This window comes from Bombyx mandarina, chromosome 08, assembly GCF_030267445.1.
Source record: "Bombyx mandarina strain Sakado chromosome 08, ASM3026744v2".
Classification (NCBI taxonomy): Eukaryota; Metazoa; Arthropoda; class Insecta; order Lepidoptera; family Bombycidae; genus Bombyx; species Bombyx mandarina.
This window is the reverse complement of record NC_143215.1, coordinates 1,514,333-1,534,187: the sequence shown is the minus strand read 5'-3', so window position 1 is coordinate 1,534,187 and position 19,855 is coordinate 1,514,333. Positions and strand designations below refer to the sequence as shown.

General features: G+C 44.3%; 2 protein-coding genes across 3 annotated transcripts; both read right to left on the bottom strand.

Moving 5' to 3' along the window:
- Positions 1-571: 571 nt before the first annotated feature.
- Positions 572-8,404, bottom strand: LOC114244962 (multiple inositol polyphosphate phosphatase 1). 2 transcript variants are annotated; one of them, XM_089729394.1, is made up of 8 exons: positions 7,998-8,404; positions 6,189-6,337; positions 5,431-5,709; positions 4,613-4,711; positions 2,825-3,034; positions 2,421-2,668; positions 764-948; positions 572-680 (listed from the first exon to the last, which is right to left on the bottom strand). In XM_089729394.1, exons 1-8 carry the CDS (start codon positions 8,140-8,142, stop codon positions 631-633), a joined length of 1,365 nt encoding a protein of 454 aa, XP_089585520.1. In that variant the 5' UTR covers positions 8,143-8,404; the 3' UTR covers positions 572-630. The 2 variants fall into 2 exon arrangements, with proteins under 2 accessions (XP_089585520.1, XP_089585519.1); XM_089729393.1 differs by having other exon boundaries at positions 572-948; positions 7,998-8,403.
- Positions 8,405-15,486: 7,082 nt separating this feature from the next.
- Positions 15,487-16,566, bottom strand: LOC149502412 (uncharacterized). Its single transcript, XM_089728937.1, has one exon. The coding sequence runs from the start codon at positions 16,108-16,110 to the stop codon at positions 15,607-15,609; it is 504 nt and encodes a 167-aa protein (XP_089585063.1). The 5' UTR covers positions 16,111-16,566; the 3' UTR covers positions 15,487-15,606.
- Positions 16,567-19,855: the final 3,289 nt, after the last annotated feature.

The window sequence follows — 19,855 nt, the reverse complement described above, 5'->3', positions numbered from 1 at the left end:
GATATTACTTAAACATATGTGTATATATAACATACATAATATTTATAGATACAAATACTCGTACTTAAATAAATACATATACATAAATATATAGATATACATAAATATATACATATCATAAATATATACATATAAAAACAAATATTATCAATTAGATGACTCTGCTAACTCTCTGAGAAACAGTTCTCGAACATTCGTCTTAAACGCTTCACGTGTGTTCACACATTTCACTGAAGTCTCAGTAAATAAACACTAGTATCCTAAGAGTTTGTCCCGTAAGATTGTACCACGACACGGAGCACGCCGGGCATCTAACCGTCTTGGCCACGATGACTAAATTAATTACTTAATTAAAACTAATTATAGAAACTAAAAAAAATAAAACGCCATCGCAACTTAAAGTTTTAATTTCATTTTTTTAAACTATTATCTGTGCGTATAACGGCACAGCGAATAATATTACAGAACAGTTAAGGACGGATATTTTGGAACACGGAAGCTGTGTTCTTGGAGCTCGGATAATAATATATCCGGTCACGTCTCGCCCACATACATACAATAAAACTACATATTATATAAATACGTAACACGTATGATCTAATTTATTGTGCTACTTTTTCAAATACATTTTTATATTACATCATTGTGACGATGGGGACACGGGAACGCGTGTGTGGTATCTGAATAAATTAATAAATAAATTTCCAAATTAGTAATAATACTGTTTGTAGAAGCAGCGCCCAGGAGAAGGAGTTCCACCCACCGGGCGCGGCGTTCGTCTCGGGGACCCGGTAGTCCAGGCTGCAGAACTCCAGGTTGGCTGATGCGAAGGGCTGGAATTTCTGCTGGAACTGTTGCCAAGTGCAGCCCTCTAGAGGACAGAGCTCGGTTGCCTTCTCGTTTATGAAGAGCTGGACCCGGTAGGACTGAGTACCGGATACAGTGCACCTGGAAATTTATTTTGGTTATTTAAAAAGTAATTAAGACAGTTCAGTAATGAAGACAGGTGCGGTACGGGGCGCGAGGGAGAGGCAGCTGTTCTGTCTGTATTCATCCGCCTGCACAGGTGGCCCGGTGACCTTCTTAGTCACTTCCACTCAAAATAGATCCAACATCAAGTCATCGCTGATCCTACACACACACACACACACACACACACACACACACACACACACACACACACACACACTCGCACGCACGCACGCACGCACACACACACACGCACACGCGCACACACACACGATTTTTTATCTCGTTCTCATTTTTATCGGATTTATGATGTGATCAACTAAATGATGACTGACGACTTTACAATTTTACGATAACGATACGATACGGCGCTCACGTGTGTACACAGCCGTATTAATATACTAGAAACCCACAGACACAGCCCACCGAGTTTCTCGCCGGATCTTCTCAGTGGGTCGCCTTTCTGTTCCGGTGGTAGACTCTGCGAAGCACGGCTCTTGCTAGGGTTTGCAACAACGTCAGCATTGAGCTCCGTGAGCTTACTTACCAACCATAGTGTAACTGTAATAGCCCCTTAGGCTACCAGCGAATAAAACGGGAAAAATAATACCTAATTACTAGAAACTAGAGGTCCCGCGGTAGTCGAAATTCGACTGTAATTAATTGTAATTGTAAGTTTGTACACTATTATGATTGTATTTTATACTTCTATAATCACAAATTTCGCCAAGACTACACTATAAAAATATTAACAAAGACAAACAATATTTAATTTATTCTCAATTTGACAACAGACGTCAAGAATAAAAGTTTGACAATAAGTAGTATGCATGCGTGTGTGCGTTAAATACATGGTATGTAGTGTGTGTAATGTTTTCTTTATTGATTTAATGTGTCTTTTATGCATTATTTAAAAAAAATATTAGCATTGTGCACTTCTTCTCTATATTCTCTATAAGTGTGGAAAATTTCATACTCCTCCGTCCGCACAATTTTCGTAAAAAGGGATACAAAGTTTTTGCTTCACGTATTAATTACTAGAAATGCCCGGAAATTTCACTTACGTTTAATTCATAATTCAAAAAGACTGAAATACAGGTGAATGACTGAGTAACTAGTAAATTGCTGGTGGTAGGACCTCTTGTGAGTCCACACGGGTAGGTACCACCCTGCCTATTTCTTCCGTGAAGCAGTAATGCGTTTCGGTTTGCTAACAATACTTGAGACCTTAGAACTTATATGTCAAGGTGGGTGGTGCATTTACGTTGTAGATGTCTATGGGCTCCAATAACCATTTAACACCAGGTGGGCTGTGAGCTCTTCCACCCACCTAAGCAATAACAGAAAAAAAAAATTACACTTTCTCAGAATAAAGACATGCTTTAGTCTAAAATCTTCCAAATGTACCCAAACCGAGTCCGAGTTTGTCATTAATATAGTTATTGACTTACTTATTTAAAACAGCAATGAGGTTAACAGAGAACGCTCCGATGTAACTAGTTCTCCAAAGACGGTTCAGTTCTCGGCGGCCCCCTTGCAGTTCGAAGTCGTCTTTGTAGATGCCCAGAGCACACCACACCATCTCCATCATGGTATCGTGGCTGAAATATGAGGTTATCTTCTTTCCTCGACCATCGACTGCTGCTTCGAAGCTCTCATACAGGTTCTTCATTGGAAGATGACCAAGGTTCACATTAACCTAGAAGAATACTTTCCGTTAGCGATAAGCAAGCAATCCCACTTCATAGAAATCTGTTAGTAGAAGACCAAAGCCGTCAACCGTAAAATAATTTAACGTTATCTCATAAAGGGCACCAGCCACTACGATTCTGACCAAGGAGGAGGAGATACTCACCCAGGATCCATATCCGTTCCTATGGTAGTGCCTTACGTCGTCCCTGTACTCCAGAACTACCAGGTCTTCATCAGAGAATACAGCACACCAGGGAGACTTCAGATTCTGAGTCCAGGACCGGTAGAAGCGGCAGATCTCGTAAAACGAGTAGATGTCGTCCGGCGACAGCTGACTCGGGATGCCAAGTCTCCTTTGCACCGCATTTTGAACCTTGAATAAGAAAGTTCTTTCTTGATAATCTAAAATTATTGTCTTGCGAGTCTGGAGCAATGCGCCGGACTAAAGCCGCCCTGTCTAGTCCCGGGGCCAATCGGGGCAGGCGGGAGGCTCGCACGTATGGCATGCGGCGCACCTCTCCCCACTACGCAAGCCCCTTGGCGGTCGATAAGAAACACCAAATTCAACAACGTAATCATTCCTCAACGGACAAGTCCAGAATAGAAAGAGAGCATACGAGCTCAAGCTCCACCCGATATGAAGATGTCTGTATAAATCAAAATTAATTCCGCTACCATGAGTAGTGACGTCAAAGTCTCCAAAGTTCACAGCTTCGCGGCAGGAACCGTTCTCGTCGAACCCATCGCTTGCTCGCTCGACAAATAAATTAACCCACAGACACAGCCCACTGAGTTTGTCGCCGGATCTACTCAGTGGGTCGCGTTTCCGATCCGGTGGTAGATTCTTTAAAGCACTGCTCTTACTAGGGCTAGTGTTAGCAACGTCCTCAAGTTCGTCCAGTCTTCAGGAGCTCACCTACTCGCTCGGAAAATTTAGTATAACCCCTCGAGAGAGAGAACAGGCAACTTTACCAAGTGCTATCTCGTTATCCGAAAATGAATCAGCACGCTAAAAACAATATAAACGTAATAAAATTATATTGCTTTAATACTGTTTATTACTGTATTACGGGATTTAATGTTAGCGCTTATCTCGTTTTTATATCGAGAATTTCAATTTCTTATTCGATCAGTTAAGAACAGCGATAAGGGAAAGCGTCGGGACTCTGAAGTGTCCGCGGCCTGATGGATAAGACGCCCGGACTTCTCGTACTGTGAATACGTATTTAATTCATTTTCAAGATCATTTTTAAGATCATCGTGTGATAAAAACAATACTCGCATGATTTTAAGTATTCGTAATTATTAGAGTGAGACGGCTAAGCGTATTGTTACCTTTTCTTATTGCTATTGTCGGCAGACGTGCATACAGCCCACCTGACAGTAAGTGGTTATCGTCGCTCATGGACATCAGCAATGCCAGCGGCAAAGCCAAGCCGCTGTCTTAAACGAGACCTGGGACAAATGTTATGCAGACCTTAGAGGCTTTGCCCATATGCGTTGTACTTCGGTACGCCTGTTATAACTGTGATTGACCCCGGCCGCGTCTCCCGATAGGGGGCGGCATTTACGTTGTGATGTCCACTGGTATCTTTGGTCAAGTGACCCAATTATCATCATCAATTATCATCCCAGCGCTGCGGTCCACAATACTTCACTTAAAGGAAGACACGTGGCAGCACAGAGTGTCGTGCACAAGCACGAGCTACGCATAAGTGTGTGTACCCTAAGATCGCGTCGAGGTCTGTCATGTGATTATTGCATTGAATCTTACTATACTAGTGTTCAATCGTCTTGGACTATCACTAGTTTTACTGGTGGTAGGACATCTTATGAACCCGCACGGGTAGGTACAGCTGCCCCACCTATTTCTACCGCAAGCCAGTAACGCGGGTTTGAAGGGTGGTGCAGTCACTTCTGCCAGTTAGTCCACACAGAGATCGATACTCACAGCCACAAATTCGGTCGTTTTGTAATAAGCGTCGAGATGTTCTTCCAGCGACGTTCCACCCTTGACCTTCTCCTGGTAGCGGTCGCAGTTTTCGTATGGCTGCGAACAAACAAAGGCCATAAAACATTTATCATTAAATTTCGCATAACCTGGTGCAAGGCAGGAACCCGACCCGTTGGACGGACCAGATTCGTGCAGACCTTGATACCACAGTGCACGATGATCTGCACTCAGCTGCAGACTGTTTCAAGGCCATGACCATGACCTTCAGTAATGAGGAAACCGACGGAAGGAGGAGGAGGTGCTAATACAATGGCGTCTTATTTTAAGGCCACGAACGCTATCCGAGCCCGCCTTTGGGACACGATACGGAAATCATAATGGTATTGTATGAGGTTTGTCTCATTCAGCACGATGTGTCACGCTCTCAAGAGTTCGTTGATATACTCCTAAAGGGACAATACCTTACACCATCTCTAACATCTTCCACCGAACGAGTATCTTTTCTTACACAATTAATTATGAAAATATTGTTAACATTGTTTTGTTATTATTATTGCTATGTTGTGGCCTGATTCTATATCTTCGCTAACATAAAGCTATCCAAACAATCCTACTTCTCTCATTACTTCTAACACGAACTTTCCCCTGTGTCACCCGAACTCAAGTTCGTGTCCTGCTTGAAACGAAATTGGGAGGGGCTCTTCAGCGGATCATCGTGTCTAAGCTTCCTGCACGACCATGCCATTTAATGCCACCCAGGGGTCCGTTAAAGCGCTCCGCTCAGATTGTGAAACAACAATAGATCGGAAACATACCCGGATAACATCATCTCTTTCTCGCACTTCGTCGATGCTGACATTCAGGCTTGTACCGTCCGTGAGCCCGTGCACGAAGGCCACAGCGCTGGTGATGGTCCTCTGTTCATTAGTGGGCCTAACATAGAAATCATTCGAAGATCCTTCGACTAAATGAGGATATTTCTCCCGGATCCTTTTTCCGATGTCGTATAACTCCTCGTAACCAGTGCCCGTGAGGAAAGATTGCGATATCTCCAGGGTCTCGTTCCAAGTCCATTTCTTGAATTCTTCGATGTCCTTGAAGGAAATAAGGAATGGTTAGTATTTAGCTGTAATGCAGCAATTACCTGTAAGATCTGATGTTCATTATACATGACTACATACATGATATTACCAACTATAGCAGATAGCTGGTGGTGGCAAGCGTTGCCATGCTACTTACTTTGTGCCGGCTCGTGCATTTTTAAGTTTGCACACCATTAAGACATCCGTCCGTAAGACAAACCGAACCGAGAATAATATAAATAGTGTTCTGTTATGACATTCCCATGTGGTTCACAATGAGAACATTGTTCACTTAAATATATACACAGATAGACAATTTTGTACTGTTTTTTAAAGTTGCTGTGTATTTTCTAATAGGCTATTTACCGGTAACAAATACCAGAAAAGAAAAGTAGTCCTTTGAAACAAGAAACTTTGGCAAAGCTTATGGCCCCGACTGAGGATCAATTTTGAAGGCATATTGCAATTGGGAATTGTTATTGATCCCATACCTGAGCACACAGTTGACTATTGCCGGCGTTGTAACTGTTAATAATTTCATCTTTGAGGTCAGCTATTTCTTTGACGCTGACGGTTACACTCTTCCCAGGGTTACGGTTTCCATGGCGGTTGAGCGTCCAAACACTGACGGCTTCGCAATCTAGTAGAACAATACAATTAGGTTGATTCGTTCATTGTTGCATCTCTCACAGTATTTCACCTCACATGAAATAATGACCTTAATACGTGCAGTGTGTGAGAAAATGGTTCCTGAAGCCAAAACGGATATAAAAAACGATTCGAAAGTAAACGGAAGATACTATTTATTTACTAAAAGAAGCGAATAAACAATATTCTAAGACATGTGTAGTCTTAAGTTTTACAGAGGCCATAAAACGCGATTCGTACACTTCATAACTTCATCCAATTTACAAAACTCAAGATTAAACATTTATTTAAGCTATTTTTTGTTCAGAAGAAAATTGTTGGACTTCTTCCCACGCATTAAAAGTGGTATTGTTATGAACTTCTTTTTTTTGTGGTTTTTTAGTTAGTTTAACGAACAAAAACTCCTAATACTCGCTGATTTCCACTAACAAAATGCATCTGGGCCGAAATTTTATATGAATTGAGTTTCGCCCATTGAGTTTCTTGTCGGATCTTCTCAGTGGGTCGCGTTTCCGATCCGGTGGTAGATTCTGCGAAGCACCGCCCTTACTGGGGCCAGTGTTAGCAACACTCCCGGTTAGAGCCCCGTGAGCTCACCTACACGTCAAGGAGAAGCTGAAATAGCCTATCAAGGCTATTTCAGCTCAGCTCATTTCAGGCATAGGTAGGAAAAAAATAATATAACTTCAAGGACATCTTTTTCGACAATAGATATGACTCAAGAAGACTGGTTAATTTACCTATTCATAGAATACTTGATTATAAAGTAGGTATACACGCGAATCTCTTTAAGACAAGATTTATTTTAATGATCGGTCTAACATTTATCGTGAAGTGAAGTTGAGAACTTAGGGCTCTAAGTAGAAAACAAATTCAATGTAAATTTTTTTCTTGTTGTTTAGCTAGGTGGACGATCTCACAGGCCACCTGGTGTTAAGTGGTTACTGGAGCCTATAAACATCTACGACGTAAATGCGCCACCCACCTTGAGATATCAGTTCTAAGGTCTCAGTATAGTTACAACGGCTGCCCCACCCTTCAACCCGAAACGCATTACTGCTTCACGGCAGAAACAGGCAGGGTGGTGGTACCTAATTTGCTAAACTAAAACTAAACTAAACTAAAACTAAAAAACTTGATACCAAGATTCAATTGCAAGATTATGCCAAGAAATTACAAGATTAAATACCTACATATGTTTAGTAAGAATGTTTGGTTTCCGGTTTTGTGTACAGGTTTTTCGACGTTCACCTGTTGAAATTTGTGACGTGGCAACTACATTATTTACCCGAATGATTCACAACATGTGCTCAGTAACTCGATTGCGTACGAATTGTCATTTTGTATGTGAATAATCAAATTATTCGTTTAGCGTTCTCTCTTGAAATTAATTAGGTACTGAAGTTGATAATTTACGGTTTTCCACACGAATGTTTTGCGCTTTGAGACAGTTATGGGTAGTAAGTAGTAAGTCCGCGCGGGTAGGTACCACCACCCTGCCTATTTCTGCCGTGAAGCAGTAATGCGTTTCGGTTTGAAGCATGAGCGACGGTGACCACTTATCATCAGGTGGGCCGCATTCTCGCCTGCCTACAAAGGCAAGAAAAAAAGAAAAAAAAATTTGGGCAAAGAAAAAAAGTACTAATACTCACTGTTCGGTACTTGGTAATCTCTCAAATCCCCTCTAACTGTATCATAAGGGGTCTTTGAAGAATACAAGCTATACGGACATTCAGAGTTCCAATAGCACTCTTGACTCGCGCTGGCAACACTCAACAATGAAAACACCAATAACATTTTGAGTAATATAAAAATACAAAACGTTTTTATAGTCCAAGAAACCTATACGAGAAACTATTTTTTATTGTTGAATGAAACAATTATAAAAACTAAAAATATTATTAGAATTAACGCACTGAACAAAACAGCTATTAAAATTACTACGACTTTTTTATTACTATTTAGAATGGCCGGCTCTAATAAGTTAACTTTTGTTATATAACGTTAATATATTTATGTACGTGTTTGTTCGACGAAGCGCGTGTAAGTACGTGTGATAAAGAGAAACACTGGTTTATATCAATAATGTCATAGTAAAGTCGAGTCTACAATACACATAATTTTCGATCATCTCGTGGCTTAACACATAATTTCCTCCCAACTATTAAACTAAAACGTGTGTTGTATAAACAAAATTTGTTTAATTAAATTTTTATTTCCCAGAAAACTAAACCGACTAAAAAGGGGGAAGGCACTCGCAAAGGCTTGCTTGATATATTTTGTGGTCTTCTGTCCCCGGGGCACTGTTCTGGATGCTGGAGTTTTAGACACACGGACACACGCACAAGTTGAATATCAAAATTTGCGAAAAGCAATGTTTTTGAGTTAAATAGCCTCTTTTTTCGCCCGCTAGGAGGCGCGTTACAATTCTTCATAAAGCCGATAGATGGCGTGGATTAGGAAAAAGGGAATTTTAGTCGGTTCCCTAACAATGTATGTCGAAAATTTTGAGGGATATATTTTCAGTGCGCACTATCCAGTACCAGAGGCTTCGTCTAGCCGGTGTGATGGAGCTCGATGGGGTTTAGTCGGCAGTCGGCTGCGGGGTGGGTGACTCGTGCGTCTTCCTCAAGGCGTAGTCTCCTGGGAGGAAATACTGGAGGAGGACCTCAATCTTTCTCTTCTCCCTCTTCATCCTTGGAGGCGCTTGAGTCTGATATAACCCGGTCTGTTAGCCCCTCGAGCGAGTAGCCGTAAAGGGACTCCTCAGCATTAAAAAGAGGGATATCGCACTTAACTCCGAAAGTGTACCAGGACGCCTCAATGGAGCCTGGAGCTGAGAAAGAATAAAAGACAGAAGACCACTTTACCCGACCTATACTGGTCTTGACCGGGGTATTTCAGAGATGCATGTGGCACTGTTTAGGCCATCGAAACAGTCAATGGTCTTGGTACTAGGCTGCACTAAAAGTATCGGGAATGGAATATTTCCACTGTTCCTGTCATATTAACATCTTTTTAATTGAAAACTCCTTGGTTTTAAAAATCGAATACCATTTATTTATTTAAAAAAAGATTCTCGGTCTTGTCACGAGGTATTGTCAAACTTGTTTAGTCGTTGAGAAAATGGAATTGACTCGAGAAAATTCAAGAGCGATGATTTATTATAACTTTCGAAGTGGTTTAACACAAAAACAGTGTGTTGACCGGATGATTTCTGAATTTGGTGATGAAGCCCCATCCAAAACCACAATTTATCGTTGGTTTGCTGAGTTTCAACGTGGACGTGTCAAGCTCAGTGATGATCCCCGTCAAGGTCGTCCAAAAACTGCAGTCACCCAAGAAAACGTTGATGCTGTGCGTAAGCTGATTGAGGAAGATCGACATGTGACATACCGCGAAATTCAGGCAACTTTAGACATTGGCATGAGTCAAATACAAATAATCTTGCATGAACAATTAGGTGTAAAAAAGTTGTTTTCCCGATGGATACCGCATTCGCTCTGTGAAGAGCAAAAAGCGGCTCGCGTTACTTGGTGCGTCAGAACTCTCGAAAGATTCCACGCAGGATCCTCAAATGCTGTATACAACATTGTATCAGGTGACGAATCCTGGATATACGAGTACGAACCCGAAACAAAAAACCAGTCACGAGTTTGGGTGTTCGAAAATGAGTTAAAGCCAACAAAAATTGTTCGTTCACGGAGTGTTGCAAAAAAAATGGTGGCCACGTTTGTCTCCAAAACCGGCCATGTTACGACTATTCCTCTTGAGGGACAAAGAACGGTTAATGTAGAATGGTATGCTAGCATTTGTTTGCCACAAGTCGTTTCTGAACTCCGTAAAGAGAACTGCAACCGCCGCATCATCCTCCATCACGACAATGCGAGTTCTCACACCGCGCACAGAACAAAAGAGTTTTTAGAGCAAGAAAACATAGAATTATTAGACCATCCGCCGTACAGCCCCGACCTAAGCCCTAATGATTTCTATACTTTCCCTAAAATAAAGAATAAATTGCGTGGACAGAGATTTTCATCACCTGAAGATGGTGTGGACGCCTACAAAACGGCCATTTTGGAGACCCCAACTTCCGAATGGAATGGTTGCTTCAATGATTGGTTCCATCGTATGGAAAAATGTGTCAAATTTCGCGGAGAATACTTCGAAAAGCAATAAATACATTTTTAAATAGTAATGTTGTGTCACTTCGTTAATTCCCGAAATTTTCAGTGCCGCCCTCGTAATCGGACGCTAACTGCTGTTTAGTGGGATGAACTCCCGCATACCCAGCTCAGCCCTAACATATGGTACGATAATTCGAACGATCCAACCGCAAAAAGAGATTTACTTAGATTTTGTTTTGCTTATAAAATGTGTTTGCTGGCTGGAAACAAGACAGAATTATTTTTTTTTCCACAGGAGAAAATCGCTGGATACGCAGAGCATATTACATCCATCCCGCCGTCCGAAGACAGAATTAGTTAGATAGATTAAGATCAGGAAAATTTTCGCAAATCTTCTTTTATTGTCAGACAGAAACGATAAGCAATGCGTTTATATGGTCTAACTCGCTTCTTTTCTTCAAGCACAGGCTTCAGAACAACGGGCCTGATTATTCCTGCCCAGAAGCAATCTTGCGTCTAGCTTCCGTAAAAATGCCATTATCGCTTGCCACGCTTCTAGTTTATGCTTCAAGGTTGGCGAAACCCACAATAATAAAGAATTATTATTATTACACCTCAGATTCAATTTTCTAAATATGATTAAGAAATTTTTAACCAAAACGTCTCGCATGAGAGCCACGGACGATTGCCGTCGGGCTCCAAGTGCGTTGCTGTGATATTCTTTTGTTTATTCGGAATTACCGAGAAGTGATTTGATTGGCTATGAATGCGAATCCGATTATTATAATTATTATAAACTAGCGACCCGCCCTCGCTTCGCTTCGGAAACATTAAAACACACATGAAACCAAAAAAAAAAAAATAATGAAAAAAAAGTAGCCTATGTTAATCAGGGACAATGTCGGCTTCTAATGGAAAAAGATTTTTTCAAATCGGTCCAGTAGTTTCGGAGCCTATTCGAAACAAACAAACAAATCTTTCCTCTTTATAATATTAGTATAGACAAACATCGATTGTGTATAAATCATTACTTTTTACGTGAAGCGCTGCCTTAAAATGTGTATATTATATTTTAATGTTACTATTTTTATTTGAAGCTATTGCATAGCTTTTATCGCGGGCCTTGAGCACGGCGGAATCATGAAATTCCGTAACGAAAAAAACCTAACACCCCTCACTCCGCCTACCATGTAGCTCGCGTTCAACACATTCACACGTTGCGCTTGTGTAGTGTTTGTGAATAAGCGCGCGGCGTGACGTCACGCTGCATGGGTATCATGAAAAGTCTGCCCATCTCTCTCTCGCGTGATCTAGCTTATGAGTGTGAAGTGGACAGTTAAGGTTTTTCTTTTATTAATGTTTAATATAGCGTGGTCTTGTTTTATTATTGTTTTAATATTAAATTATCATTGTCTAATTATAATTGAATAAGTTGATAAAAAAATGCTATGCAATAGCTTTACCGCGGCAGTTCCCGAGTGCCACACGTTTGTTTTTTTTGTTACTTTGGTGGGTGAACGAGCTCACGGCCCACCTGGTTTTAAGTGGAGCCTATAGACATCTACAACGTAAATGCCGCCAGTACCTTGAGGTACGAATCTAAGTTCTCAATTTTTACAGTACAACGGCTGCCCCACTCTCAGACTAACTATGGTCACAGCTATGGTCATTTAAAACTACTACTATTAATGTTTTATATAATTTAATTACACCTGTTCACAGGATCGACTTCCACGATGAAGGAATATCATTGTGTAATAAATAAATAAAATGCTCATTATTATCAGATTTATATCATTATTAACGTATTTGCGTAATTACTGGTGGTAGGACCTCATGTGAGTCCGCACGGGTAGGTACTACCACTCCGCCTATTTCTGCCGTGAAGCGTTTTGGTTTGTAGGGGTTGCCGTTGTAACTATACTGAGACCGTAGAACTTATATCTCAAGGTGGGTCGCGCACTTACGTTGTAGATGTCTATGGGCTCCAGTAACCACTAAACACCAGGTGAGCTGTGAGCTCGTCCGAACATGTAAGCAAAAAATCGGTTGTCTGAAAAGTCGGTTTACTGACGATAGTTGAACGTGACAACGTCATAAGAAAATACTGATGGAATGGTTTCATTTTTCAATTATCGCAATTATCGTTGCTATAAACAATTGACACCACATTCACTTTTCATACTTGACGAAAACATGTAAATATATTATTGTATAGATAGGCAGACGTCGAACGCTGCCGAACGCGGAGGATTGTGCCTCTTTGTCGCTCGTTGCGCGCTCTCGCTTGCACTTCAAGCCTTAAATGGAACGCCTCAGAGCGAGGTAACGCCACATGAGTCATGTTTTTCGTGCGTGCAGCCGGCTCCATTGAATTATAAGACGTTGTCACGTCAAAAAACAACTCTTACTGGAAGGAATCGCTATTTTTCTTATTTTTGCCGCGCGGGGAGTCTGACGTCTTCCAGTTTGAATTGTCGCACAACCGTATGCAGTACAATTCAAACTTCAACCGCGTATTTCAAAGTGGGATTGTGGCTTTCTCTTTCTGACATCTATACGCTTTGGCTTTATTTGACATAAGGCGAATCGTGGGCTCGACAGCACATTTAGAACAACAACAAAAAATTAGCCATGTACCGCTATTTTTACGTGAAACGTATTCACGGATGACCACGTATGGAACTTACCGATATCCGGTTTGGTATGGTATGACAGTAATTTCCCCTATACCAGAAATTGGTTCCGCGTTATAGAAAACGCGTTTTAGGAGTATTCGCGCATAACTACATAACTACAACATAAATGTATGACCACATATAACGCGTTATATACACACAAGATATATACACAAATATTATAATATATAATAATATAATATAACCAATGTTTTTACAATCCAATAACTAAGAACATAAGTTTAATTAATTTAATTTAATTTTATAACAACACAATTGACACAATGTGCAAAGGTACGCGAAGTTAATTATGAACTGTAAAATTCATTATAAATTTCACAGTACAGGAATATGTATAACATGTGAATTCCCCGCATTATATGCGGAAATACCCGTGTTATACGAGGGAATGAAATCGCGTAATATGTAAATGCGTTATAAGAGTATGGTGTTATAAGGGGGATTACAGTATTCTGTTCTGATGTGTAACACAATTTTTAATGGCAGTAATATTTATTAATCATATTTTTATACGAAATATAAACAACGCGTTCTCTTCTAGTAATAATGACAGTTTTTTTACGTTCTCGATAGCGTAAAAGTTAACTCAAATTTGTATGCAGTTGGAACAGCGTTAACTCTCTCTAACTAAATAATTCGCACTTAAGAAACGATGTCGAAGAATTTATCCCAAAAACTAACCAAGCAAATTCACATTCCTCTTTTGATTATTTATTCATGTCCAAGTATGTAAAAATATTCACATTCCTCTTTTGATTATTTATTCATGTCCACGTATGTAAAAATATTCACATTCCTCTTTTGATTATTTATTCATGTCCACGTATGTAAATATATTATATAATTTCATTAACCGACCGCGCAGAACACAACAGTGTCCATTCCTAACGTTGGATCTCTGGAAACCTACAAAACTTTGTCATCGTAATAAATTTTCATTGCACTGCTGTGCAATCTGGGTTATCTGATATAAATAGTTAAAGATTTCGGTCTTTTTTTAAGAAGTAATGACTCCTGGTGCCCTTCCAATGCCCTGGTGCCCTGGTGGGCTTTTCCAATTGATTTGATTTGATTTGATTTAATGATATCCTGCCCTGCTTAGCTTACTGGACAGTTTTGGTAATAAGCCATATGCGTATGTTGGTCAGTGATTAATGTGGTTCATCCACCGCGGTTGCTGACACGAATAAACATTAGACATGTAATTTTACTTTTTTTTATTGCTTAGATGGGTGAACGAACTCACAGCTCAACTGACGTTAAGTGGTTACTGGACCCATAGACATCTACAACGTAAATGCGCGATAAACCTTGAGATATAAGTTCTAAGGTCACAAGTATAGTTACAACGGCTGCCCCACCCTACAAACCGAAACGCATTACTGCTTCACGGCAGAAGTAGGCGGAGTGGTGGCACCTTCCCGTGCGGACTCACAAGAGGTCTTATCACCAGTAGCGATCATAAATAACCTCACTAAATAACCTCACAACCCAAGAGCAGTTGCTTCGCGAATGAATCTACTACCGGATCGGAAACGCACAGTGACGCAACGTGAATGTCACCATCCATCTTGGGTGAAATTCACTACTGTATCGTAAAACCGCTGTCCTTCAAACCATAAAAGTAGCACGAATTAGGCAGGAATAGGCTGCGAGGTGCTACCTGCTCGAGCAAGCTCGCATGCCGTCCTACCACAAATCGATGCCTCCAATGAACACTACCCTAACACAAATTTTTGAAATTTTCGTTTTTCACGCAAATCGCTTCACTATTTTAAAGAAAAAACCATAAATACATCTGCAATAATAAAGATTTTATCAACTTTTTTCGTTTAAACGCGCCTCTTGTAAACCTACGAATTTGGAGTTAGCGTAGTGTTCATCGGAGGCATCGAAATATAATAATTACGCCAATTTAAATTTTCTCGGATTTGATTTTGATAATAATATTTCCGACTAGTATTCCGACACCGAGAACACCAGAGATTTTCCTAGCTTGGGACCAAATGAGACTTCTATTGTCAGTCACATTTATCTTTTACGTTTAAATCGTTTCTTTCTTCTACCAACGATATTCACACTAAAGATGGCGTTGACTGTCGAATTTATTTATCTGTTAATTGGTAATTGATATTTTTTTACCGATATCTTTATTGGTTGAAAATATCGGTGAATCATTTCGTTGAATAATAAATTTTGCGAATGTTAAACTCGAATGGTTCATACTTCATACTTCTGCAGGCTTAAGACTGACTAGCTTATATAATTACCATAAACAAAATAATAAAATAATGTGGGGCCCCTACCTTCCCAACTTCCACCCCAATCCCCAGCCGACTGCCGTTCTCACGGCAAAGGCACTCCCCCCCCTTGTAGCTGGTAAAGCGCAGGGGGTGAACTCCTACTCAGGGGACTCGCCTTTCGGCGAGTGTGCCTTAAGTCCCGGGGACGCCCCCCCCGGGCAAAACTACGATGGAAGAAAACGAGAACCCCGCGTTGTTCGCGAAATTCGTCCGCGAGTACTGCCCGGACATTATGTCCAAGTTTAGGGCGTACAAAGCCAGCCTAGTTGAGAGCACCCACGCACCGATCGCCGCCGCCGCGACTATTCCCGACTCACCGATGTCGCCCCCCACCCCCGCGCCCGCGTCGATCGCGTCATGCGCGGCATCAAGCTCCGGCTCCGACTCCGAGTCGGAGATGGAGTTCGAGTCGGCCGCCAGCCCCGAACCCGGAACCTCCGATGGGTTCCAAACCGTCACGCGCGGCAAGAAACGCGCCCGCGCCGTGGAACCGTCCGCGGCGCCGAAACAACCCAAGGCCGCGAACGCGTCGCGGCCTAAAGTCGTGGTCTCACCCGACTCCCCTCGCCGCGCAACCCCGTCGCCGCGACCCCAACCCGCGTCCGTCCGCAAAATTCCCGCGCCGCCGCCGGTCATCCTGCGGGAAAAGTCGTCGTGGAACCGGGTATCCCAGGCCCTTACGGCCAACAAAATTAACTACTCCCAAGCGCGTAATCTCGCGCACGGGATACAAATACAGGTCGCAACGCCGGGCGACCATAGGGCCCTCACTTCTTACCTCCGAAAGGAGAGCATAGGTTACCACACCTATGCACTCCAGGAGGACCGCGAGCTCCGCGTAGTAATACGCGGAGTACCAAAAGAGCTCGACGTCGAGCTAATCAAGGAAGACCTAATCAGGCAAGCGTACCCGATCGTAAGTGTGCACCGTATGCACAGCGGGCGCGACAAATTCGCGTATAACATGGTTCTCGTCGCGTTGGAACCAACCGCCGAAGGCAAACGAATTGCCTCAAGCCTCCGCACCGTTTGCGGTTTATCAGGGGTCACCGTCGAGGCCCCACACAAAAAAGGCACTCCCGGACAGTGCCATAGGTGCCAACTCTATGGCCACTCCGCGCGCAACTGCCACGCGCGCCCGCGGTACGTAAAGTGCCTCGGTGACCACGCGACAGCCGACTGCTCGCGGGTCAAAGAGACCGCGACCGAACCACCGAGCTGTGTGCTCTGCCAGAAGCAGGGCCACACAGCCAACTACCGCGGATGCCCCAAGGCCCCGCGGAAGCGTCTGGCCAACGCGCCATCAAAAACCGTCGGCCCAAAGACTTCGGCGCCCCGCGCGCCGAAACCTGCCTTCGTGCCGGCACCGGTGCCCACCGTCTCCGCGTGGGCAAAACCGTTGCCGCTAACGTTGGCAGGAAAACCACCGGCACCCCAGCCCCTGCTCGCGCCGCGCCCCGCCCCCGCGCCCGGTCCCGCGCCTCGCCCCGGCCCCGCGCACTCAAACGACTTTTCGATTATTCGCGACTACATCGCCGCGATAAACATCGACCGCATGCGTGCATTCGCCTACGCCATGCGCAGAGCGGTCACGGCCGAAGACCGCCTATACGCGACGTTTGAATATATAGACGTCATCGAGTCCGTCCAGCGTACGCTGGTTTAATTACCGGTAATCAATGGCGTGCAACGGTAGGGAAAAACCGCGCTCCTTAAAGTTAGCATTTTTATAACGGACTCGCGCGTCAGCGCGATCAAGTATATGAGTTTCTCCGCGATAATCTCATCGACATCCTTCTGGTGCAGGAGACCTTCCTAAAGCCCTCGCGTCGCGACCCCAAAGTCGCGAATTACGTCATGGTTAGGAATGACAGACTCTCCACCCGCAAGGGCGGGACTGTCATTTACTATAGGAGGGCCCTGCACTGCGTCCCTCTCGATACTCCCTCGCTCTTACATATCGAGGCGTCAGTGTGCCGCATCGCGCTGACGGGACACCAGCCGATCGTCATCGCATCCGTCTATCTCCCCCCTGACAAACCCCTCCTGAGCAGTGACCTCGAGACACTGCTCGGTATGGGGGACGCGGTCATCCTGGCAGGCGATTTAAATTGCCACCACACTAGGTGGAACTGCCATCGCACGAATGTGAACGGTAGGCGTCTCGACGCGTTCATAGACGACCTCACATTCGAAATATTCAACCCCCCGACTCCCACGTGCTATCCGTACAACGCCGCGCGTCGTCCGAGCACAATAGATCTGGCACTGCTGAGGAACGTAACTCTGCGCTTACGCTCCATCGAGGCAATGTCAGAACTCGACTCAGACCACCGACCTGTCGTCATGCAGCTCGGTCACCCAGTCAACCGCGAACCAGATACGAGGACCATGGTGGATTGGAAGAAGCTGGGCACGTGCTTAGCTGACACCGCTCCACCAATCCTCCCTTGCGGCCCGGATTCAACTCCATCCCCCGAGGATACCGTCGAATCCATAAACATCTTCACTGATCACGTCTCGACGGCGATCATAAGATCTTCTAAGCAAGTCGATGTGGAGGACTGCTTCCACCGCATCAGACTCTCCCCCGATCTTAGGGACCTCGTAAGAGTTAGAAACGCGGCAATCCGGGCCTACGATCGATATCCCACGGATTCAAACCGGACTCGGATGCGTCGCTTACAGCGGGAGGTCAAATCCCGCTTAAGTGACGCCCGAAACGAAAACTGGGATAGTTATTTAGAAGAGCTCGCGCCCACTCACCAAGCATACTGGCAACTAGCTAGGACCCTCAAGTCCGAAACTATAGCCACTATGCCGCCTCTCGTACGCCCCTCAGGCCAATCACCGGCTTACGATGACGATGACAAGGCAGAGTTGCTGGCCGATGCACTGCAAGAGCAGTGCACCACCAGCACTCAACACGTGGACCCCGAACACACCGAGTTCGTCGACAGGGAGGTCGAGCGCAGAGCTTCCCTGCCGCCCTCGGACGCGTTACCCCCCATTACCACTTCCGAGGTTAAGGAGGCGATCGATAGCCTACAACCACGGAAAGCTCCCGGCTCCGACGGCATCCGCAACCGCGCGCTTAAATTGTTACCAGCCCAACTGATAACGATGTTGGCCACCATACTAAATGCTGCTATGACGAACTGCATCTTCCCCGCGGCGTGGAAAGAAGCGGACGTTATCGGCATACACAAGCCGGGCAAGCCGAAGAACGAAACCGCGAGTTACCGCCCCATCAGTCTCCTCCCGGCGATAGGCAAACTATACGAACGGCTCCTTCGTAAACGCCTCTGGGACTTCGTATCCGCGAATAAAATTCTTATAGACGAGCAGTTTGGATTCCGCGCCAGACACTCGTGCGTCCATCAAGTGCACCGCCTTACGGAGCACATATTACTAGGGCTGAACAGGCGGAAACCCATTCCGACAGGAGCCCTCTTCTTCGATATAGCGAAGGCGTTCGACAAAGTCTGGCACAACGGTTTGATATACAAACTGTATAACATGGGAGTGCCAGACAGACCCGTGCTCATCATACGAGACTACTTGTCGAACCGTTCGTTCCGATATCGAGTCGAGGGAACGCGTTCCCGACCCCGTCACGTCACAGCCGGAGTCCCGCAAGGCTCCGCCCTCTCCCCGTTACTATTTAGTTTGTATATCAATGATATACCCCGGTCTCCGGAGACCCATCTGGCGCTCTTCGCCGATGACACCGCCATCTACTACTCGTGTAGGAAGAAGGCGTTGCTTCATCGACGACTTCAGACCGCAGCTACCACCATGGGACAGTGGTTCCGGAAGTGGCGCATCGACATCAATCCCACGAAAAGCACAGCGGTGCTCTTCAAAAGGGGTCGCCCTCCGAACACCACGCTGAGCATCCCCCTCCCGACTAGGCGCGTCAATACCCCCGCCCCCGCCGTTCGCCCGATCACGATGTTCGACCAGCCCATACCGTGGGCCCCGAAGGTCAAATATTTAGGCGTCACCCTCGACAATAGGATGACATTCCGCCCCCACATCAAGACGGTACGCGATCGTGCCGCCTTCATTCTAGGACGTCTCTACCCGATGATATGTAGGCGAAGTAAAATGTCCCTTAGAAATAAGGTGACACTCTACAAAACTTGCATACGCCCCGTCATGACCTATGCAAGTGTAGTGTTCGCTCACGCGGCCCGCATACACTTGAAATCATTCCAAGTCATTAAATCCCGTTTTTGCAGGATAGCCGTCGGAGCCCCGTGGTTCGTCAGGAACGTCGACCTCCATGACGACCTGGACTTAGAGTCTATCAGTAAGTATCTGCAGTCGGCGTCCATGCGCCACTTCGATAAAGCGGCACGACACGAGAACCCTCTCA